General features: G+C 47.6%; 1 protein-coding gene across 1 annotated transcript; it reads left to right on the plus strand.

Moving 5' to 3' along the window:
* Positions 1-1,064: 1,064 nt before the first annotated feature.
* Positions 1,065-18,062, plus strand: LOC309891309 (zinc finger CCCH domain-containing protein 11A-like; the record flags this gene model as incomplete). The annotated part of the gene is made up of 7 exons (XM_082785671.1): positions 1,065-1,374; positions 1,557-1,583; positions 2,007-2,069; positions 15,966-16,050; positions 16,274-16,350; positions 17,060-17,252; positions 17,893-18,062. Coding segments are annotated over exons 1-7 (825 nt in total), but the record flags the coding sequence as incomplete, so codon positions are not given.
* Positions 18,063-23,659: the final 5,597 nt, after the last annotated feature.

Genomic DNA, 23,659 nt, shown 5'->3' on the forward strand with positions numbered 1-23,659 from the left:
GCACAGTCCGAAGTGGTAGAAATTGGCAGAATCTGCCCTCAGTTGTCCTAAATTTCCCTGCTGGTCAGAGTTAAGGTCTTGTGCATCCGTTCTGTAACTATAGGTGGTTACCTTCGATATCGAGAGGACAAAGCACTTCTTTTGGCACAGAAAGATCTCCATTGGCACGCCATGGTGGCTGCAAATCGATCTTCTGATGGAGCGATGCTCTGAAGGCTTAAATGTAAAGCTTCTTCCTTCCTCCGCCCTTGGCACAACTCGATGTTGGGCACATTGTGAAGCTTCGGTGTTCTGATTTCTCGGACAGTTGATAGCCAAATCCTGGAGTTACTATGTCAACTCTTGACTTTTACTCGTGTATGCCATTGTTTTGACTGTACCCGTGTCAGATGATGAAGCTGTAGGGGTGGGAGGGAGCAGAATCGTTGTTCCAGTGTGTTGTGGACCAAACTTGCTGCCAGGAATGGGGGTGGGGGTCAGCCCACCCAGCCTTCCTTTCAATTATCAGGGAGGATCAAATGGTGAAAAGCAGCAGCTCTGCCATGCGGCTCCACTACCCCCACTCCCTTCTCTTGTGCTATACCAAAGTTCCCCCAGGCTTTGGTTGGTGCTTTTTGCCTGTGTGAGGACTCCGGGGCGAGCAGTCTGGACTCTGCCACAGTCACAGGGTCGATGAAGGGTTGTTTAAGTGCCTCTTGGTTTTAAAACTTGCTCCCCTGAGCTGCTGGCTCTGCTGCCTGCTACAGCAAATGTTCGGGTGCCATCAGCATCGCACTTGGGCGTGGGCACTGACCCTGCGGAGGACAGAGCTGAGATTCGGGTGTATTGTGTACCCTGCCACCAGCCATCGTTTTTTTTCCCTTAGCAGATCAATTTTGAATTATTTTCCGAACTTTTCGCGGCACGGTAGGCACTTCCCGCTATGATTTGTGAAGCTGTGGGGGCCCTCAGGCATTTGCTGCTGGCAGAGGAAAAGCGCTTGTCGAATTTGTTGTAAATACTTAATGTTTGGACAAAACCACGCGTCTCTGTGTGTGTGTGTGTGTGTGTGCTGTGACGCCCCGGCCCCACCAGGGAAAAGCTCCGCCGACGAAACTGCTGCTGGAGCTCACGCAGGCCTTCATCGTGCCGAAGGACTTCACGGGGACTTCTGCCGGCTCAGAAATGGGGGAGAAAAAGCAAACTCAGGAGGAGGAGAGCTCAGAGACTGCGCCCACCTGCCCTCGCTTTCCCTTCACCCCAAGAAGCCCTGTTCTACCATCAGCCTTCGCCTCTTCTGCCTGCGGTGCTGGGAGCGGGAGCGGCGAGGCGGCAGCAGCCATGGCGTACCGCGGGCAGGGCCAGAAGGTGCAGAAGGTGATGGTGCAGCCCATCGTATCCTTCCTGCGGCTGGGGGGTGCCGGGGAGGTGGGTGGGGGGCGGCTCGGACCTCAGGGGGCTCGGCCCGGGCCTTGAGGCCTTGTCGCGGGGCCCTGAGGCCTCGCTGTGGGGTTTGGGGCCTTGTCCCGAGCCCGGAACTGTCGTCCCCGTGCTGAGCCCTTAACGCAGCGCCCCAGAACCTCATCTTCCGCTACCTGCAGAACGTGAGTACCGCGGGGAGGGGGCGGGGATGGGGATTTGGGGAGTGTGGGGGGAGTGGGGAGGGTCTGGGGATTCCCCTCGGTGAGTTTTCGGCTCCTGGCTGTGTCCCGGGACGGGTTTGTGGGGGATGGAGAGCTGTGCGGTGTGCTGGTGGGCACAAGGAGCCCGGCATTTCCCCCTCGTGTAGCCGGGCGTGCAGGGGTGTTCCCTTGTGACTGGAAACGTGTTCTTCACCAAACGTGTAGTATTCACCCGATGGTATAACGCTCAAATGTCAGATTGCACATTGGAACTGCCCCTGAGAGTTGCTCCTCGGAGCATTTGGGAGCTGTCGTGGCTGTGGCTAGCAGGTATTTCTGAACACATGAGAGAACAAAAGTGCTCAGTGTTTGTGGCCCGACTTACTCTCCTCCTTCGTTCTGCAGAGGTCGAGGATCCAGGTGTGGCTCTATGAGCAGGTGAACATGCGGATAGAAGGCTGCATCATCGTGAGTATCCGCACGTCCCCATGTTACATCTTTCATTTTGCCTCATTCACAATCGTGTTTTTTGGTCAAGAAAAGTTATCACAAGGAAAAAGAGATTTGTACTTCTCTGCCTTTCCCCTCGCCCTGCCCTTCCCTCCCGCTCCTGAGCCCTTCGTCAGGCCTTGCTGGGCCCTCTGTCCGGCTGTCTGTCCGTCCATCCGAACCTCTGGCCATCTGTCCCACCACCCTGCCCCGTCCCTGCCCTCTCCCTAAGGAAGCAAAGAGTCCCCGGGCTGCCTTCATGGGGGGGGTAGAGGGGAGAGGGGAGGTTCTGCTGAGAAAAAAATGAAAGATTTCCCCCTTAACGGGCGCCTTGCTAGTTCTTTCGAGTTCCAACCTTCTGCCTTCCTTCCGTAGCAGTGCCTCTAAGGGGTGCGCTGTAAGGCAGCCCTCATCTGGCGCGTTGCTCCTCCGTTCCCCCAAGGAACTGCCTTCAGGATCTGACTAACTCTGGATGCACCCGGTTGTCGCCTTAATTTCTCCTTTAGCTTGCTGAAAACAAGCCGGTTGGGTGACCTTTTGCGTTTCTCGCTTAAAATTTGGATCGAGGAGGTCTGTGTTTCCTTACGCTGATGTCCACGCTGAAGGTGCAGAAGGGTTCCGTGCTGTTGCTTGGGTCAGCCTTGTTGCCAGGTTTGGAATGTTTAGCCTACCGGTGCTTCGGTGCTGTTGGGCTGCACTCAGAGTGTGAGCTCTGGGCGTTATTTCTCAAATACTGCGTTATTTGAGCGTACAGACCCGAGATATTCTGCGGAGAGGTGATTTAAGGCACGTCAGAACCACCGCTGCGGCGTGTGCCAGCGTCGGACGCCCGTTCGAGTGATCGGGCGGAGCAGGTGAGTTGAATTTGGTGCTGGGTGGCGAGGTGGTGTTGGGGGAAGAGCTAGGCTAAGGAGAGCTTCCTCTTGCTCTGCCCCTTCCCATCTCAAATGGCCGCTTCCTGGGGAGATGGGTTCGTTGGGAGGTTAACTACAACGTTACAGTGAGGATGAGGAATCACCTTTAGTCCCGTAGGTATTTGCTGCCAGGCCGCAGCGTTGATTTCAGAAATTGTATTTAAAAAAGGGAAAAGAAAGGAAAGATGTATTCTTTAACATACTCTCTTTTCTCGGAGAGTAGATGGAGGAGCTTCAGCCGTGCCCTTCCTCCGGAAACGATTCCCAGTGTCTGCTCAGACACTGAGGAGGAAAATGGAGGAGAGCCACCCGATAGAAATAAAGGAAAGAAGGGGTCATGGATTAAGGGAAAAGCACTACTTAAAAAATTGGTGCTCTCTAAAAACGGGTTAAGGGTTTGGGACCTGCAGGTGCTGCCTACACCTGTGTGCGTTGCAGTCGTGCCTGTTGCCACTGAGCAAAACGGGGAGAGCTGCTTTGTCGAACGCGGCGTGTTAAAGCACGTGCCACTGCCTGGAAGAAAAGCACGGACTTCCCTCGTGTGGGCCTTCTTCCCTAGCGATCTGTGGTTTACCTGATGGTTTCCCATAAGCTGAGAATGTTTAAAAGAAAAAAAAAAAAAAACAAAAATCAAAAACCAACACCAACGTTGAGAGTGGTGAAGCAGATCCTCACGTGGGGACTCAGAATCAGCGGTGACATCACCATGCGAAGCATTGTGTGTGCTTCGGGTTGGGGCTGCTGCGAGCCTCGCAGCGGGTAGGGAGAGCGGATCCGGGGTGCCTCTGTGTCAGCCCTCTGCCCTGGTGGCTTTGTGAGCACTGAGAGTTTGACTCCTGTGTTCCCAGCTTTCGCTTCCGCACCTGCGGTGTGGCAGAGCCAGCGAGCTGCTTGCTCAGCTGGAGGAGGAAGAGGAGTGACCTCAACATTGCCGAGGTAAAGCACAATTATTGAAAAGATTTGGCAAAGATGTGGGTTGTACCAGCGCGGCTGCTGCAGCTGCAGCAGATCCTGGAGCATTGGAGAAGATAGAGAGGGTTTTCTTCATGAAAAGAATGCTGTTAAAAGTGTTTTCATGCCAGAAATTAGGATAAACGCCTCTGTTGTTTGACATCCTCTATTGAGCTGGCACATTGGCATTACAGCGTACCTGGCACGCTGTTTGTATTAAAAAAAAAAGGTATTTTATTCAGGGCAGGCCAGAAACCTGCCTTGGCACTTGCACATCGCAGCAATGCTTACAGACCCTGCATCCTGGCTGCCAGGCCAGGATCTAAATCCGATGGTGCTGTTGGTAAACTGAAGCTCAGGAAGCGCTTCTGGGTTTTTTTGTCCTTCCATGTGAATTTTTACCCTGTGAAGATGGTGTATTAAGCTATTTTCGTAACAACAAATAGGTTTAAAAGCAGTTTCAGTTTAACATCTACACGCTTGGGTGTTATTAACAGAGCTTTGTATACTGAGCTGGTGCTTGGTAGGAGAAAAAACATCAATCTTACCTGGGAAACCTGGACCCCCTCAGCTACATACTGCTATGAGGAAACTCAGATGTAAGAACACACTTAAATAACACCTCACCAGAGCTGTTGTGCTCCTGACCACCAAAGGCACCTTTTTCCAACACCGTCGTACTGGAAGTTGATGCAGCTGGTTCCATCCGTAACGTGTGACTGTACAGTGCTGTAAAAGAACTATTTTTTCACAGCTTTGGAGAAAGTGAAGCAGAGAAAACCACGCATAACCACTGATACCTGGACCCCAAACTGCCACAGGCTGACGGTGATGCCCACTGGATATCTCCTGATACCCTGCTGCCTTCTGACTGCTCCAGCAGAAGTCCTGTTTTAATTAGCCAGCAGGTCCCTCTGAGGGAGGGACTTTGCTAAAACTCCTGCCGTAGGAAGTATCCTACGGGAGCCAAGTTGCTAAACTGATGTGTGGTTTTCCCTTAACCCCCTCACCCCTGACTTTCCAGCTCCTGACAGCACTGCCAACGTGTGCAGTGTCACCGTGTGCCAACTAGGTGCCAGCTGCCATGGTTTATATATTGTAAAATTAGTGATTTGGGACTCGTGAGCACTGAGGAGAGGCTAGCAATTGCTTAAGAGCTTTCCTTGTGTCGCTCTGGGGCAGGGAGATGGGTGAAACATCTTAGGCTTGAAAGTGATTCCCTGCAGAGTGACGTGCTCAGATCTGCACAACAGATCTGTCGTTTTGGTCACCTTATTAGATCCCTGCTTGAGAGGTTGCTTGCAAGAATCGATTCGTCTTCACCTTGATGTGTCAAGCTAAAGAGAAATCTGTGCCGAAGCACTGTTTGATCAGACGAGTGCCTCAGTTCAGGATTGTTCTTTGACAGCTACAGAAACAGCAGGACGATCAGCGCCTTCAGGAACAGATGAATTTGATCTTGAGGCTGTCGTAAAACAGGTCCCTGAAGTCTGAAGACTCTTCAAATAGTTTGGGCCAGCAAGGAGCAGCTGTACGTGGCGGCTGCGGTGACTCGGGGCTCCGAGTCTCAGAGAGCGTGGTGAAAGGTGACCCCCAGCTGGCTGCTGGAGGAAGCTGAGGCAGCGTTCAGCTCTAACCTTTGCCTTCTTGGCTGGCATCTTTGCACTCCTGCTGTCAGTGGGTGTTGAGTGTCCTTCCCGGCAGCCTCAGAACGTGCCCTCAGATGTAGGCAGCATTTAGCAGCTAGAATTCCCTCAAATAGAAAGAGTACAAATGATGCGTTTTCTGCTTTTGCTTTGGAACTCTTAGCTTGAGGTTTTCCTGCAGGCCATGAGGTTTCTTGCAGCAGCAGGGATGAGTTGTGTTAGCAAGAGGCTGTTCTGTGCTTCGACTGTGGGAAGATGAATGGTTACGTGTGCACCGTTAAATATAACTTGACACCTAGCACACCGCACTTGCAGCCTGTGGGGTGCTTTAACAAGCAGGTAAATCAGCAGAGGCTGTTTTGCAGCCGGGGTGATGCTGGGTGATTAAAAAGCAGGGGCAGAACAAGGAGTTTCTAGTGTTTGTTCTTGCTTGTCATCCGACTCTCCACTTCCACTGTTCTTTAAAAAAAACAAAAACAAACAAACAAACAAATAAAAAAAAAAAAAACAAGCAAGGGGTAAGCATCTTAATATCTTTATTATAAATGGAAGGCACAAAAGAGGCCAGCAACAGAGACTGTCCAAGAGAAATGCTTTGTGCTTTATAAACAAACAAGGAAGTACCCTTAGGTGGGTGTGATAATCCTCCTCTAATGCGTTTTTGGGGTGCAAAAATAGATTTGTTCCTTTCTTGCTCTTCTCTGCAGGACAAAGGCAGAATAGGCACTGCAAAGTTAGACCAGGGAGGTCAGTTTGTTCCGTACTGAGAAAGACAAGCCTGTAAAACAAACTAGACAGATTTTCTTTGTACTATTCATCTTCCTTCAGCAAAGGCAAAGCTTATGACACTTGTTGGTGTGTATTTCCAGACCCCCAGCTACTGGCACTGTAGCGCATCTCTAATTCTTTGGTACAAAAGGTTCAAAATCTCTTAATGCAAAAATTTTACCAGCACCCTGGAGCAAAAAAAAAGAAATCTAAAACCCTTACCAACTTCTATTACAGACCTGCTGAGTGCACCAGAGTTACTCATTTTTATTCAGGCTTTCAGGGGCAACTTCAGTTGGTTTAGCGCTTGGATTGCTATGTTGGCAGATGTCAGTTTAAAAAAAAAAAAAGCTTTTGAGGTCCTTTTTAAAATGAGACTGCTTTTTTGGAATTTGGAATACTGCAAGGTATCGTTGGTTTTGCTTTCTTCCCATTCCTTAGACCAGATCCATTCAGATTCTGAACAGCGTTCCCGGTGTGTTCAGGAAAATGGAAGGCAACAAGCAAAATGATGAGCTCCTTGGGCAGTCAAAAGAGCTAAATCTGGAGAGTGTTTTGAGTCAAACTTCCATGCTAAGGAGCACCAGTAATTGTTAGAAGTAGCTGCAGAGGAACCTGCATGGCACTGGGTGTGTTTCTGAAGGTGCTAAAGGTCCGAAGTGACGATTCCTATCCATACTAAAGAAGAGAAGGAAACCTTGCACTTAACTACTGTTTTTATTCCCTTTGTCCAGCAGTCAAAAGCAGTAACTAATATGAGAACCCAACTTTTCCTCTCTTTATTTTAGATTTGGGAAAATTCCCTGCCAAAACAATATTTCCTGGAAAATTCACTAGTGTTTGTGTGAGTAAAAGCTTCCAACCTTTTATTATTAATTTGTAAGAACTATTTCATCCACTTTTGTCCAGAAGAGTCAGAAATAATTTGCACAGAAATGTGCAGCGTTTTAACGAAAGGATTCAGAATCACTCTGAATTGAACTTTATCTGGTCTGGTTGCAGGTTTTGTGACATTTAGTGTCTTTAAAAAAAAAAAAATCAAAATTTCTGACTTCATATCAGAAAAAAAGAAAAAAAAATGCTTGTGGCGAAATAAAATCTGTTGCAGCTCTGCTCATCGAAAACTCATTGGCTGTTAAATTGGACCTAAGTCGTCTTCTCTAACCTTTCATGATCCTGCAGCAATGGCTGATGATGGATATATGGATTAGGGAACAGCACGTGATGGCAAACCTGTGGTATTTGCTACTGTACTGGGTCTGGCTGGAATGTTTACTTTCCCTGCAGCAGCCCATACAGTGCCGTACTCTGTACTTGTAGCTGGAACAGCAGTGTTATCACCCCAGTGTTGTGTGTACTGCTGAGCAGCAGTGGCACAGCATTGGGCCTTTCTCTAACCCTCCTAGGGGGTGGGCAAAAAGGTGAGGAGAGAAACATCACTAGGGCAGCTGACCTAAAGCAATCAAAGGGATATTCCATACCATGTGATGTCCCACTCAGCAATAAAAGGTGGAAACAGGAAGAAGAGGGGAGGGGTGGGCTCTCGTTGGGAAAACGTCGGTCCTCCTCTCGAACACCGGCTGCGTGCGTTGAGGCCTTGCTTCAAGGACGTGGTCAATCATGGCTCATTTGTGGGAAGTAGAGAGTAATTTCTTTCCTCTGCACTTCCATATAGCCTTCATTTATTTTGTTTGTTTGTTTTCCTCCCTTCTTTTTATTTTTCCTTTTCCCCTCCCCTTTCCCTTTTTATTTCCCCTTAGTTAAATTGTTTAGTTCATGGTAGTCTTTATTTAATTATTATAATTTTTTCCCTTTAATTAAATTATCCTTATCTCAACCCGTGAGTTGTTCTTTGCTTTACTTCTCCCCCTCCTCATCTAAAGGAGGGGGAGTGAGAGAGCGGTTGTGGGGTTTAGCTGCCCAGCACGGTAAAACCACCACAGCTACAGCGCAGAAAGAAAAACCAAATTGCTTCCAAAAAATCAAAGTAATTCAAAATCCTTGGTATCATGCAGCCGTGCCACTGGCAAAGTGAGCATTCCCCTGCCTCTCAAAGCTTGCTGTACCCTTGATCTGCTGTCTTGCTGCTGTTAATTGATTGCAACTCTACATGTCTGATCAGGGCTACGAGTTGTTCTCGATATGGAGATCATACAACATCTACTGTGCACGCTTGGGTGTATAGATATGTTTATCCTGTATGCATGTACATCCGTATGCATATTTGTGTGCTGGCCCCCAGATCCCTCATGTTACAAAGCATCGGCCTCGAAGGCATACTCATCAAAATCTTTTGCAGAGCCTCCATTTTTTTCTAGTTCCCTCAAAATGAGAGAATTTTTACGCGCTCTCTGTGTCGAAAAGGCAAAAATTCTGATTTTCAGTGTCGCTCTCGCTAACTTTCTCTCACTCCCTCCTCGTGTGTGTATAAACACAGATGTGTGTATGCGTATGCACATCTGTGGATTTAGATGCACTGGTATGTTTTTTGCTGTACAGGTAATAAAGACGGGGAAAGGTTTTTGTGTTTTCTTAATAGGTGAAGAAATCTTGAAGACCAGAGATTGGAACATGCTGAATTTTAAATTAAAAAAAAAAAAAGAAAAAAAAAGTTAAATTGTCCGGCTGTGGAAGATGGAGCCTCATTTTTGCAGCCACTTTGAATCACGAGTTCATCTCTAAATGCGCTGTTTTTTTTTTTGTTTTTGTTTTGTTTTGGTTTTTGGTTTTTATTTTTTTGAAGAGCTAACTAACCGTGGCTGCATCCAGTCTGAGAGAGCATTCAAATGGACTTGCTTCCTCTCTTAGTTATAAGCTGTTTAAAAGCGCATCCTATGTTTGAATTGTGGATGAGAGGTTCCCTTGGCAAAGTGAGGAGGAAAATTCTTCCTACCCCTTTATTATTAATTCACGGATTCAGTCTTGGTTCGGCCTACAGGAGCAGTTAACTGGAAGCCTTTGAAGATCGATAACTTTGCTGAGGTTGTCCAGGTAGGTGAAATCGAAGACCCACAGGGCCTGGAACGTGCTGTTTAATGCGTCCTAACTGTGTTCTAGAGAAGTTATTTGTAGCCATAGTTGATTATTGACTTGCATGTATCATCAGGTGGTTTTTTAAGGAGTGACTCCGTTTTCAGGCTTCCAGATGTGCTCCAAGTCATATTATTGAGGATGTGGAAGAGAACGCTTGCTGACAAAGCTCCTGGCAGCTTTACAGAACTTTAATATTTAGTTAGTTCATGTAACAGCTGATTTCAAGGCTTTGCTCTCTTTGAGAGACTGATAACTTGATTTGATTAACTGAAGAAAGCTGGAAAAATGTTTGTTCCTCATTATTTTTCACTTGTTACTTTCTTTCGGGTTACTTTTAAAAAGAAGATTTCACTGATCACAAGCCAGTAGAAGACTTTCAGCCCAAGCAAGGGTGAAGACAGCTCTCTCCAAGAGCAGAGGAAGTCCCTGTGGAGAGAACCCGAGCTTGTTAGCAGAACTCGTCGGCATGTCTAAACAAGGAGACGATTGCTACTTCTATTTCTATTCTACCTGTAGCAAGGTATGGCTGGCTTTCCTTTGCTTTGCTTTTTTTTCCCCTTTTTTCAGGAAGGAGTAGATTAGGAGGAGGAAGCACACTGGTCTTTGGTTAACTTGAGAACCAGATAGATTGTGAATTCAGTTGTAGCACCATTAGGCAGCAGCATGGCCATTTTTGAGGCTGTACTCTATTTTCCTTGTTGGTTTCCTTTTGGTTCCAGGGAGACAAATGTGCCTACCGCCACTGCGAAGCTGCTCTGGGCAATGAGACGGTCTGCAAGCTGTGGCAGGAGGGTCGTTGTTTCAGGAATGTCTGCCGATTCAGACACATGGAAATTGACGTGAGTGCCTAACAATGTGTTCTCAAAATAAATCCACAAAAGCATTTTTCAGTGCCGTAGGTGTACTGATTGCGCTTTTGCAGGATAGATTTGTTTGCTTCAAAATCATACTGGTTTCTGTTACCAAGAGAGGGGGTGGGAGGAAGCAGAGGGAAATAAAATCAATGCCTTAGGTATGTCTTAGCAAGATATTTGTTTATTTTTTTTTATTAGATGCTGACAGTTTTCTCAAGAGATGCAGAATAGCTGTTAAATAGACTGCTAAAACGTGCTGGAGCAGGGGGGTAATAAACAGGCTGTTCTATCCTCATGGGAGCAGGCTTGATAATGAACTATCAGGTGTCTTCTGACCCACAGTCCTTCAGATAACGCTGTTGTAGCTGCCTGGGGTAGGAAGTGGGGAAAGTTAAAGGTGCAGCAGAACTAAGTCTCCAAGAAGTAGTTCTAGACAGGGTTAACCTAGGCAATTTCAGATGTTCTTTTTCCCTCTGAATAATCCTAGTATAATCCTAGGTGTATTAGTTTAAGCCACCCTCAAGTGATGTCTGAGAGTGCCTGTCTTCTCAAACTGAGTGATGACCAAACTAAATGTGCATAGTGGTTACAGCTTATGCAAACTTTGTGAATATGCCCAGAAATACTACACTTAACTGAGAAACTGACCTTTGGAATGCTGTTTCAGCACTGTGTTGTGACAGCTGTCACGATCTGGAGCTGTGCATCTCTTTGCAAGCCTCAGGTGCATGTTATCACGAGCTTTTCTTTCTTTCTGTCTTCAGAAAAAGCGCAGTGAGATTCCTTGCTACTGGGAGAACCAGCCGGGAGGCTGTCAGAAAGCCAACTGTGCTTTTCATCATGCAAAGGGACGTTACATCGATGGACAATTCTTACCACCAAGCAAGAGTGAGTTTAGGTCCTTTTTCTTTAAGCGCTGAAGAATTAATTTTGAGTATTACTTAGTGGGTGCCAATCCTGTAGGGGGCGTCAGGTAACTGTTCATTTGTGAGGGCAGGAAAAGGTCTGCAGTCATAGGTGTACTGCACCGAGTGTACTGCTGGTGTTTGTTTTCTGCTTTCGTGCTCAGCTTCTCTTTGCTTTGTGTGATGTTTGCCTTGCAGTTTGCTTCCTGTTGTTTCCTCTTTTGCTGGGTGGTAGGGAGATGTGTTGTTGTTGGAAGGGAAATCATTGTTCACGGTGTAAGCAGTGATGGGATGGGCAAAAGGAGATGCTGAATTCGTTGTCTGTGCGGGTTATCTGCCTTTGCTACCATCTCTTTGCATTGTGGTCAAAGTTTTAAACTGCCATATTACCGATGATCCTCCTCTTCCTCTAGCTACACTGCCAAGTCCGCCTGAGTGCGCGGACGATGATCTGAAAGTGGCTCAGATGTCACTGCAGCAAAACAAACTTTCTGTCCAGTCAAATCCCTCTCCACAGCTAAGGGGGTGACGAAAGTGGAAAACTCTGAAAATGTCCCAAGCCCTACACACCCTCCAGTTGTAATCAATGCTGCAGATGATGATGAAGATGATGATGGTGAGCATGTTTTGGTTCTTGAAGGAATTTGTGCTGTAAATGATTGTGTAAATCTTTGTTTCTTGAAGGAATTTGTGCTGTAAATGAATGTGTTAAATCTTTGGTTCTTGAAGGAATTTGTGCTGTAAATGAATGTGTTAAATCTTTGGTTCTTGAAGGAATTTGTGCTGTAAATGAATGTGTTAAATCTTTGGTTCTTGGAAGGAATCTGTGCTGTAAATGAGTGTATAAATCACAGATGACCTGAGGTCTGACTAGCGATAGGGCAGGCAGTCTGGCCAGGTCACTGGTGGCTTTGTCTGGCAGTCAGTGGACAGAAGCTGAAACGTTGGAGGAAAGCTTAGAACCACTCCTGGCTTTAGCTGGTCTTTTGTGTAAAGTTCTATGTGAAACTAGGAAGGAAATTTCTTTTTTCTGTCTGAAGAGCAATGTGTTGTGTAGTAGTTAAAGCTGCAGAGAGAATCTAGAGTCCTAGATGTTTTGTCCTAGTGTATTCTACTTAGGAGTTCATCAGGTCAGTGTAGCTGTTTAAAAACAAACAAAAAAACAAACAAACAAACAAACAAACAAAAAAAAAACAAAACAGCAACAAAGTTTTTTATATGAACCATGGGCTGAAGTGTCACTGCATGAGCTACGTAATCACGACCAACCTGGTCTATGCATAACTGAATCGATTTTTCCCCTTCAGACCAACTTTCTGAGGAAGGAGAAGAAACTAAAACTCCCGTCCAGCATCCAGCTGCGGAAGGCAAAAATGGATTACGGGTGATTTCCACTCGGAAAGGCAGTTCTATTACTACTAAACAAGGTATGCCAGCACCTTAGTAGGATAAATCAGAAGAACTTGACAGTTAAGTCAAAAGCAGCGTGGTGTAAAAACACAACAAAATGTAGGGGTGCTGAATGGAGTCGGTTATTTCCATGATCTCATTTCTGCCATTAATACCATCATGTGCCCATTGGGTCAGAAAGGTGAACTCCTTTTCTTTACTTTTGGAGAACAAAACAGGGCCACAGCATGGAGTTTAAATGGCTGCACGTGCAGCCTTGCAACCACTGTTGATAAGCCATATCTAACGATAGAGGGATCTAATATCGTGTAAATGGATTAAAATATGGATCTAATATCGTGTAAGTGGATTAAAATTAAAACTACATTTTGAACCCTGAAGGATGAAAGGAGGGGCAAAATGCCATTGGTTCTATGGCTCTTTCACTTGTGAGGAGTGTTGACAGGCTTTATTCGAAATACTTCAGAAAGTTCCTGAGCGCTAAGAAGCCTGAGGACCTGTGGTCCTCAGTGAGTGCCTCTAAGCCTGTCTCATGAACTGTTTCCTGTTTTCAGAGGGCAATCTGAATTTTGGAATAAAAACACTTGAGGAAATCAAATGGCAGAAGATGAAGGAAAAAAATAAGAGACACGGTGGTGAGTTAATATTGCCTACTTTCTTATCCTGTTCACGGCAGGTGATGGTGACTGGGAGCTGCTTGAGGGACAGACTTCCATTTTTAGCTGGGGGCATAAAGCAACCTGATTCTCAGCCAGCTGGTATTCTAAATGGGAGTTCAAAGGGCAACCAGAGGCAAATTAGTCACCTCTCTTCTTTACATGCTCTGCTTGCTGTATTTTTGACAGTAACAAATCATTTAAAGTTTTTTGTTCTTTGTGATAGTTTTTTATGTTGGGTAAACTTCCTTACGTTTTGGTTGCTCTGAACAGAAGGTTCTTCAAGATCTTCTCTTCGTCCCGTTGATTCTATGATTTTTCCTGCTCCAGAAGAGGAAAATGTCCGGACAGTGGTGAGAACTGTGACAGTGTCTTCCAAGAAAGGTAATAATGAATGCTTTTGTTTTGATTTCATTACTCCTAAACTGGAGGGTTAAGCAATAATTAAAACAATTCACCCATGTTAGCCTTCTGGTGCTGCCTTCTGTTCAAAACGTGCTTTTATGCTTAAAGTCCCTGGTTGTACTGGAAAGATTTGGTGCTCAGGTTAAGTGCAGTGGCAGGAGAAAAAAAAAAGTGTCAGTATGCCAATAGGGGGGTAACTGAAAAACAGAAGAGTAACGAGAAGAGCGAGCTGTAGAAGCCAGTGCTATATAAGAAGCAATTTCTGAAGCATTAAAGAGGCGTACAGTGGCAGGTGTGGACACAGTATGACAGGTGTTTGTGTATAAATTGTTTAGAGCTGTGCAAATGCCTTTTAAAGGGAAAAAAGTGTGGAAGTACTTTTACTCGTAGACATTCACCTTAGAAAGGAATATTTCTCAGCATTTGCACCTAAGAATATTCTGCTTGCTTATGCAGCTTTGTTCTGCACAAAGTATAGGTGTCAAGCAGACTCAGATTCACTCTCTACTATCTCAGCTGGAATTTGAAGCAAGCACTGAGACTATTAATATTTTTTTTCCATGTTAATTATAGTTAAAATATGAGTTTGTGTGGTTTAGCTGTCAAAACAGTGTCTGACTAGGGTTTTTTGGACATGGGCTAACAGGATAATATTTCTGTTGGCTACTGGTTTCTGTGAAATAGAAAAAAAAATTCCCTTTTGTTTCAGGGGAGGAACCTGTGGTTCGAGTAGATCTTGCTGATAGACAAGGAAAACGGAAAGCCTCCGCAGGTGAGAACTTTTTACGAGCTGTTACGTAGGTGCTGCCTTCTATATATGACTGCATTAAAGAGTATTTGTGATGTATGAAAGGAAAATACATTGCAGTGGAGATCTGTGTTGACGGCAGAAATGGAAAAAAAAAAAAAATAAATCATTTAGCAGCTGAAAGGCAATTCTATGAAAATATGCTTGAAAAAGAGAAGCTTATTGTTGACTGTTCTCAAACCTTCCTGCAAAGAAAAGTTCTTACAATATTCCTTGTTTTGTCTGAAGATGATGTAGGCAGCCTTCCAGTGAAGCGCAGCCTTGCTGAAAGGCTGGGGAAGAAGGTAGAGGCTCCGGGAAATGCTGACAAAGCACCCAAGAGAGAGACAGGTACTAAACGGGCATCTGGATTGGATTCCTGGGTTTCGTTTTTAGTCTTTCTGTTTGTCCTTTTCCAGTGATGTTTCTTTTTGCATGTTGGCTGAGGTCGTAATCACTGGGATTCAAAGTTACCTTTCCTGTCTTGTTTTGAAATGTGAACCTGAAGTTGACATTATGCAGCCTCCCTAATTCGTTCTTTTTCTGTTTTGCAGTTCGAGTTCCCAAGTCTCTGAAGGACAGGCTGGGATTACCTCCTAAACAGACCAGTACTGAGAGAGGTAACAGCTAGATCTTAAATATGCTTTCTCCTCCTTCCTTTCCACAAACTTGGACTGCTTTCATACATCCCTACAAACTAATTTAAACGAAAACAAAGAACTGACGCCTCTTGGTTGAGTGCTGAAGCTCTTCTGACAGCCACTATCAGAACTCTGGCTCTAGGTGTGTGTTTATTTTCTACTTGTGCCTTGTCGAGGTTTTTAGCTGCTTCTGTGAACCGTTACGTACAATTAGAATAGAACCACTGCCAGGAGCAGGAATTTGAAATGCAGTCTGAAAAAGTAATAAAGTAAAGCAGCATTTCTGTGTAGCAGTTCTCTCTGGATAGGGCTGGTCTTCAAAATACAAGTGGCTCAGAGGAGGAGGAGAATGTTGTTCTAAGGATATTGTTCTAAGATGCATTATTGGGAACGCTCAAGATGAGTTTTCCTTAGTGCTCTGACAAATTTTGGAGACTTAAAATATTGCTGGACTCTCTTTAAATGTTGGTGCTTCTCCTCATTTCTTGATGATGACAGGGAAGGCTGCTAAGCCGATGGGAGAGATCCATGTGAAAACACTGGAGGAAATCCGTCGTGAGAAAGCTCTTCAGAGACGCGAACCTCAAGCCAAAGCCGAGGCTGAAGGGCACGGTAAAACTGAAGATTCCAGCGCAGGGGCAAGAGCTGCTCGTGCAGGTCGCATGCAAACTTTCTCTGAAGCCTTGTCTGAAAAAAAGAATAATCGCTTGGTAGAAGAGAAGAAAAAAGCAGGAGAATGCCATAGCAAGAGCAAAATTCAGGGTGAGTCCAAGAAGCAGCTCGCTCTGTCCAGGCCCAGCAAAGGGCAGGCGAAGGAGCCGGCAGGAAAAGTCAAGCCAGAAGGAGAAGTGCGTGTTAAAACCTTGGAAGAAATAAAGCGTGAGAAAGCTCTGCGGATGCAGCAGAGTGAAGGAGATGTGCCAGCTCCCTCAGCACAACCCGGACCTGCCCCAGCAGAGCAGAAATCTTTATGGAGCACAAAACTAACAGGTAATAAGATGCTTTAATGCCTGCCCCAGTGAGGTGCTTCCCATATTGAGCAAGTTCAGTTTGCTCAGGATCTGCTTCATGGATAAATGCTGAATGGCTTGCACATTGTAGCCTTTCTCTCTCTCTCTCATGGGACACAAGGAAATAAATGCACAAAGGAAACAAGTACCCAGCTTTCTTTATTTCTGCCGTTGACAACACTTTTTTTTGTCTTTTTTTAAAGCACCTGAAAAAGAAGAAAAGAAGGCAGTGGAATTGAACCGGCCTTTTCCTAAACTTTCCTCTGGACCTGATGTACAGGTGAGTCCTCTGTGAAGACACACATACATTCGTACAATTTCTGATAATTCTGACAAGTTTTGTTACTCACCGTGTGCCACCCTCTTGAGTGTGTTCTTACCCTTCAGCAGCTGGTAGGAGCTGCAGTGCAGTCTAAATCCTATCGCCAGCAGCATTTCCAGACAACTGTGTAATCCTCAAACTTGGAATCAGTCTGTTTATACCACAGCAAGAAAGAAACCCTGTTAGCACCAGCTGAAATCTACACAGTTAACGTGGAGGGAATTCTTTTTGTTCTTACTGACTTGATCTGTCAGACATGAAGGATTTAATACAGAAGGCCAGAGTTCTGTGTTCAAGGAAATCAATCTGTCAGTGGATACTGTATAGGGGAACTTGTATGACTTTCTGCTGCTTAAAAAGAATGTGATAAATAGATGTACAGCAGAACACCCTAGCTGTTTAAAGAAGCTTGCCATAGTGGATATTGCAGATATGTGAGACTGCGTCCATAGTAAAGCATGGCTCTTGTTACAGGCAGAATTTTATGGGAAAACAAACAAACAAACAAACAAACAAAAAAACCAACAGTAACCTGAACGAGATTAATATGCTGTTCCACATCAAGACCATTTTGGAGGGATTGCTGATCAGATTTTCTTAACGAAATCTCCACGGATTTTATTTATTTTTTTTGTCCTACTCATGCACTACTTTTCTTTCCTTCTAGCCCACTCAGCAGAGTGGAACTCGTAAATGTCCAGAGAAGAGCTTTGAAGAGAGACGGTGGGAGAAGTGGCAACAGAGAGAACAACAAGAGAAGCTTCAGCAGGAGGAAGCTGCTGTCAAATCTACTGCTGGCTTCTTTAATACTGAACCAGCAGGGAAAGTGGCAGCTCAATTTCAGGGCCAGGAAGCTAAAAGTAAGTGTTGAAGGTTAAGAGTTACTTAGGTTGTCTTCTGAAATACAGACAGAAGATGACAATTCTCATGCTGTAACTCTGGCTGGGTGCATTTTGCCACGCAGTGCTACGAAGCGAAGGGTGTACTTTCTTTTTCTTAGTTTGCTTCTTTTCCTGCCAGCCAGATGTTAGGTAAGGAACGGGAGACTAGAAAATGACACTACAAATGTGGACTTTGTAGAACAACTTAACTGTGGGACATCACTGCAAGGGAGAGGAAGCTGGTAGAAGAGTTGCATACACTCTTGTCCTACTATAACTGCTGCTTTTTCCTTTCCTAGCGGGAGCGGGACTTTAAATATAAAAGCTGTCTATATTTGTGAACCTAGCTTGCACTTAGGATTGCTATGTGTCTGAGGTTTCCCTTGTCCTGGATTATTATTTACTGTAGCTCTTCGGTTTCTTTGTTCCTTTGTATGGCTTGTTGGTAGACAGAGTTTACTATGTGGAAAAGATTCCTGAGAATCCAGGCAATGGCGGTGTAATTGTGCTGGCCAAATGCATTTAAGTGTGTAGAAGGACTGTGGAAATGATTAAGAGAACCTGGATTTTTCCTGAGGCAGAGCAAGACTGTATCAGTTCTCTCTTCCTTTTACTCTAGCCAACTTTATGACATCTGCGAAGCCTTCGCGTGGGAAAGTCACTTTCCCCAAGAAGAAGGCACTGAAACGTAAGGCACCTGGGAGTTACCCGTCTGCCATAGCAGCTGTGGAACTACAGACTGCCTTTGATGCTGACATGATGGGACCTCCAGCCAGAAAAGCAGCCATGGTAAGGCCAGGGGCTAATGCAGCGATGGATCCCTTGTTAAATTTCTACCCTCCTCTATTTGAAAAGGTGGAAAACTCAAACGTTCTGCAGGCCTTCTGTTTCCTTAGAAATCCAGTAGCTGTCTCCAGGATGCTTGTAGAACCCTTCTGTATTTATGAGATGAATGGCACTCTTTAACCGGTACTCTGATGCTGTGATTTCTCTGGTGTGGGGGATTTTGTCCATTAATGCCATGTTCTTAAAAGACACCAGATCGTGAGTAACCTCCAGGTGAATGTGAACTTTCTTCAGGAGCACCTTGGTTTTGTATTTTGGCCACGGCTCCGCAATGCCAGAGGAGAAGCAGTGTGGAGGAAAAAGCTATTAAGGAATCTTTTACCCATGTGTCATAAATACTGTTTTGCTGCTTTCTAGGGTGTTTCAGACGTGCCGGAGCACGTCCCAGCCATCAGACTTGAAGAAAATCCCCAAAACAGGTGACAACCCCAACTTGTTCTTTTTCTTAATCAGTGTATATCCCCAGGGAAACAAGTTCTGTCACATGTGGGAAAAAATGAGGGTTCTGAGATAATTGAAGCCAAAATCCATCAAAGGAATAAGTCACCTGAAACCACTTTCTAGCAGCTAGCAGGATTGCTTAATTAGGCTTTCTTGAAATGCTGCAAGTCAGCACAGCTTTCCGGTGACTTCTTGGGTTGTCTGAATACCTGAACGAGGATGAGGTGAAGTTCTACTTCCTCGTGAGGTGATAGATGATGAGTAGTGTCCTCTGCCTTTTGGTCCTCAAGAATGCCACCTCAACTCCAGGTGCCCTGGCTTCACAGATAAACCCCCAGACTGAAAAATGTACCTGGTAACACATCGGGCTCTAAATGTAGCCCTGGGTTGATTGATAACAATCCCTGTGTAAGATTGAAGCATAGGAGGGCTTGCCTACAGTTTTAAGAGCCGGTTTGCAGGAAAAGGATTTCCCGTTAAGAAATGGCATATCCTGATTGTTCTTTCTTGCTCTCCCAAGACCTGAAGTGCGTCTTGGAAGCCCGGAACGATTTGAGGAGCAGATGGAGATGGATCTCGAGACCTCGACCTCAGCTTCTTCCCAGCCAGAAGAGGCACGGACACGCTGGCTGAGTTCCACAGGGAACGTGCCCTTATCTGCGGATGAAGATTTTGAGAAGCTACTTTGGGAAATCTCAGGAGGCAGACTGGAAGCCGAAATCGACTTAGACCCAGGGAAGGACGAGGATGACCTCCTCCTTGAACTCTCCGAGATGATTGACAGTTGAACTGCGTAGTCCTAGGGTATAATTAAAAAAAAAAATAAAAATTAAAACTATTCTTCTTGTTGGATACCCCGAGGTGATCCTTTTTCTAACTGAGGCTTTGCAATGAGACTTAAAGCACAGTCCGAAGTGGTAGAAATTGGCAGAATCTGCCCTCAGTTGTCCTAAATTTCCCTGCTGGTCAGAGTTAAGGTCTTGTGCATCCGTTCTGTAACTATAGGTGGTTACCTTCGATATCGAGAGGACAAAGCACTTCTTTTGGCACAGAAAGATCTCCATTGGCACGCCATGGTGGCTGCAAATCGATCTTCTGATGGAGCGATGCTCTGAAGGCTTAAATGTAAAGCTTCTTCCTTCCTCCGCCCTTGGCACAACTCGATGTTGGGCACATTGTGAAGCTTCGGTGTTCTGATTTCTCGGACAGTTGATAGCCAAATCCTGGAGTTACTATGTCAACTCTTGACTTTTACTCGTGTATGCCATTGTTTTGACTGTACCCGTGTCAGATGATGAAGCTGTAGGGGTGGGAGGGAGCAGAATCGTTGTTCCAGTGTGTTGTGGACCAAACTTGCTGCCAGGAATGGGGGTGGGGGTCAGCCCACCCAGCCTTCCTTTCAATTATCAGGGAGGATCAAATGGTGAAAAGCAGCAGCTCTGCCATGCGGCTCCACTACCCCCACTCCCTTCTCTTGTGCTATACCAAAGTTCCCCCAGGCTTTGGTTGGTGCTTTTTGCCTGTGTGAGGACTCCGGGGCGAGCAGTCTGGACTCTGCCACAGTCACAGGGTCGATGAAGGGTTGTTTAAGTGCCTCTTGGTTTTAAAACTTGCTCCCCTGAGCTGCTGGCTCTGCTGCCTGCTACAGCAAATGTTCGGGTGCCATCAGCATCGCACTTGGGCGTGGGCACTGACCCTGCGGAGGACAGAGCTGAGATTCGGGTGTATTGTGTACCCTGCCACCAGCCATCGTTTTTTTTCCCCTAGCAGATCAATTTTGAATTATTTTCCGAACTTTTCGCGGCACGGTAGGCACTTCCCGCTATGATTTGTGAAGCTGTGGGGGCCCTCAGGCATTTGCTGCTGGCAGAGGAAAAGCGCTTGTCGAATTTGTTGTAAATACTTAATGTTTGGACAAAACCACGCGTCTCTGTGTGTGTGTGTGTGTGTGTGCTGTGACGCCCCGGCCCCACCAGGGAAAAGCTCCGCCGACGAAACTGCTGCTGGAGCTCACGCAGGCCTTCATCGTGCCGAAGGACTTCACGGGGACTTCTGCCGGCTCAGAAATGGGGGAGAAAAAGCAAACTCAGGAGGAGGAGAGCTCAGAGACTGCGCCCACCTGCCCTCGCTTTCCCTTCACCCCAAGAAGCCCTGTTCTACCATCAGCCTTCGCCTCTTCTGCCTGCGGTGCTGGGAGCGGGAGCGGCGAGGCGGCAGCAGCCATGGCGTACCGCGGGCAGGGCCAGAAGGTGCAGAAGGTGATGGTGCAGCCCATCGTATCCTTCCTGCGGCTGGGGGGTGCCGGGGAGGTGGGTGGGGGGCGGCTCGGACCTCAGGGGGCTCGGCCCGGGCCTTGAGGCCTTGTCGCGGGGCCCTGAGGCCTCGCTGTGGGGTTTGGGGCCTTGTCCCGAGCCCGGAACTGTCGTCCCCGTGCTGAGCCCTTAACGCAGCGCCCCAGAACCTCATCTTCCGCTACCTGCAGAACGTGAGTACCGCGGGGAGGGGGCGGGGATGGGGATTTGGGGAGTGTGGGGGGAGTGGGGAGGGTCTGGGGATTCCCCTCGGTGAGTTTTCGGCTCCTGGCTGTGTCCCGGGACGGGTTTGTGGGGGATGGAGAGCTGTGCGGTGTGCTGGTGGGCACAAGGAGCCCGGCATTTCCCCCTCGTGTAGCCGGGCGTGCAGGGGTGTTCCCTTGTGACTGGAAACGTGTTCTTCACCAAACGTGTAGTATTCACCCGATGGTATAACGCTCAAATGTCAGATTGCACATTGGAACTGCCCCTGAGAGTTGCTCCTCGGAGCGTTTGGGAGCTGTCGTGGCTGTGGCTAGCAGGTATTTCTGAACACATGAGAGAACAAAAGTGCTCAGTGTTTGTGGCCTGACTTACTCTCCTCCTTCGTTCTGCAGAGGTCGAGGATCCAGGTGTGGCTCTATGAGCAGGTGAACATGCGGATAGAAGGCTGCATCATCGTGAGTATCTGCACGTCCCCATGTTACATCTTTCATTTTGCCTCATTCACAGTCGTGTTTTTTGGTCAAGAAGAGTTATCACAAGGAAAAAGAGATTTGTACTTCTCTGCCTTTCCCCTCGCCCTGCCCTTCCCTCCCGCTCCTGAGCCCTTCGTCAGGCCTTGCTGGGCCCTCTGTCCGGCTGTCTGTCCGTCCATCCGAACCTCTGGCCATCTGTCCCACCACCCTGCCCCGTCCCTGCCCTCTCCCTAAGGAAGCAAAGAGTCCCCGGTCTGCCTTCATGGGGGGGGCGGGGGGGGAGGGAGAGGGGAGGTTCTGCTGAGAAAAAAATGAAAGATTTCCCCCTTAACGGGCGCCTTGCTAGTTCTTTCGAGTTCCAACCTTCTGCCTTCCTTCCGTAGCAGTGCCTCTAAGGGGTGCGCTGTAAGGCAGCCCTCATCTGGCGCGTTGCTCCTCCGTTCCCCCAAGGAACTGCCTTCAGGATCTGACTAACTCTGGATGCACCCGGTTGTCGCCTTAATTTCTCCTTTAGCTTGCTGAAAACAAGCCGGTTGGGTGACCTTTTGCGTTTCTCGCTTAAAATTTGGATCGAGGAGGTCTGTGTTTCCTTACGCTGATGAATTTAAGAAGATCTTGCATCTAAGAAAGGGAACAAAAGCTGCTGCCCAGCAGCGTCTGGCTCAGGGAGGAGTGAGAAAGCTCTGTGCAGTCCCCAAGGTCCGTGCAGCAGGAGGCAGGAGGTGCTCCAGGCTCACAGCAGCAGTTCCCCTGCGGCCTGTGCAGGGAGAGGCCCCTGGTGGAGCAGGCTGTCCCCCTGCAGCCCATGGGTCCCCCGTGGAGCAGATCTCCACGCTGCAGCCCCCCTGCGGGTGGAGGAGCCCCCGGTGGAGCAGGTGGCTGTGGCCTGGAGGAGGCCGCGGCCTGTGGAGAGCCCCCGCAGGAGCAGGCCCCGGGCTGGACTGGAACAGGCTGTGCTGAGCCTGCTTTGCCCGTGACGCTCCTTGTGGAGTGATCTCCCTGTCCTTCTGGCAGCCCTTGAGCCCTTGCCAGCCTCTTTTCTCCCCTTGGCGTTGGAGGAGGGGCAGGGAGAGAGCGCTTGTGCTGGAGCTCAGCTGCCCAGCTGAGGAAAACCATCACGGCTCTGTCTTGCCGCTGCTGCAGCACGCTGGTAGCAGCCAGCACCGTCTGTTCTTCGAGCCTCAGCAAGCCCACAGCATCTTCCCAGAAGGGATCCCTTTCCTTCACGCCTGACAGGCGCCGCCTCCAGAGGCTGAGGGCTTGTGCCCCGTTTGCAAGCGCTTTCTCAGTGCCCCCTTCCCCAGAGACGGATCCCAGCTGCTTGGCTTCACTGCCCTCTGCTGCCAGGCTCCCGCAGCTGCTATCCCAGCAGCACAGCGAACTTGCGGATAGAAGGCTGCATCATCGTGAGTATCCGCACGTCCCCATGTTACATCTTTCATTTTGCCTCATTCACAATCGTGTTTTTTGGTCAAGAAAAGTTATCACAAGGAAAAAGAGATTTGTACTTCTCTGCCTTTCCCCTCGCCCTGCCCTTCCCTCCCGCTCCTGAGCCCTTCGTCAGGCCTTGCTGGGCCCTCTGTCCGGCTGTCTGTCCGTCCATCCGAACCTCTGGCCATCTGTCCCACCACCCTGCCCCGTCCCTGCCCTCTCCCTAAGGAAGCAAAGAGTCCCCGGTCTGCCTTCATGGGGGGGGCGGGGGGGGAGGGAGAGGGGAGGTTCTGCTGAGAAAAAAATGAAAGATTTCCCCCTTAACGGGCGCCTTGCGAGTTCTTTCGAGTTCCAACCTTCTGCCTTCCTTCCGTAGCAGTGCTTCTAAGGGGTGCGCTGTAAGGCAGCCCTCATCTGGCGCGTTGCTCCTCCGTTCCCCCAAGGAACTGCCTTCAGGATCTGACTAACTCTGGATGCACCCGGTTGTCGCCTTAATTTCTCCTTTAGCTTGCTGAAAACAAGCCGGTTGGGTGACCTTTTGCGTTTCTCGCTTAAAATTTGGATCGAGGAGGTCTGTGTTTCCTTACGCTGATGTCCACGCTGAAGGTGCAGAAGGGTTCCGTGCTGTTGCTTGGGTCAGCCTTGTTGCCAGGTTTGGAATGTTTAGCCTACCGGTGCT

This window comes from Aythya marila (assembly GCF_965140915.1).
Source record: "Aythya marila genome assembly, contig: HAP1_HAP1_SCAFFOLD_188, whole genome shotgun sequence".
Taxonomy (NCBI): domain Eukaryota; kingdom Metazoa; phylum Chordata; class Aves; order Anseriformes; family Anatidae; genus Aythya; species Aythya marila.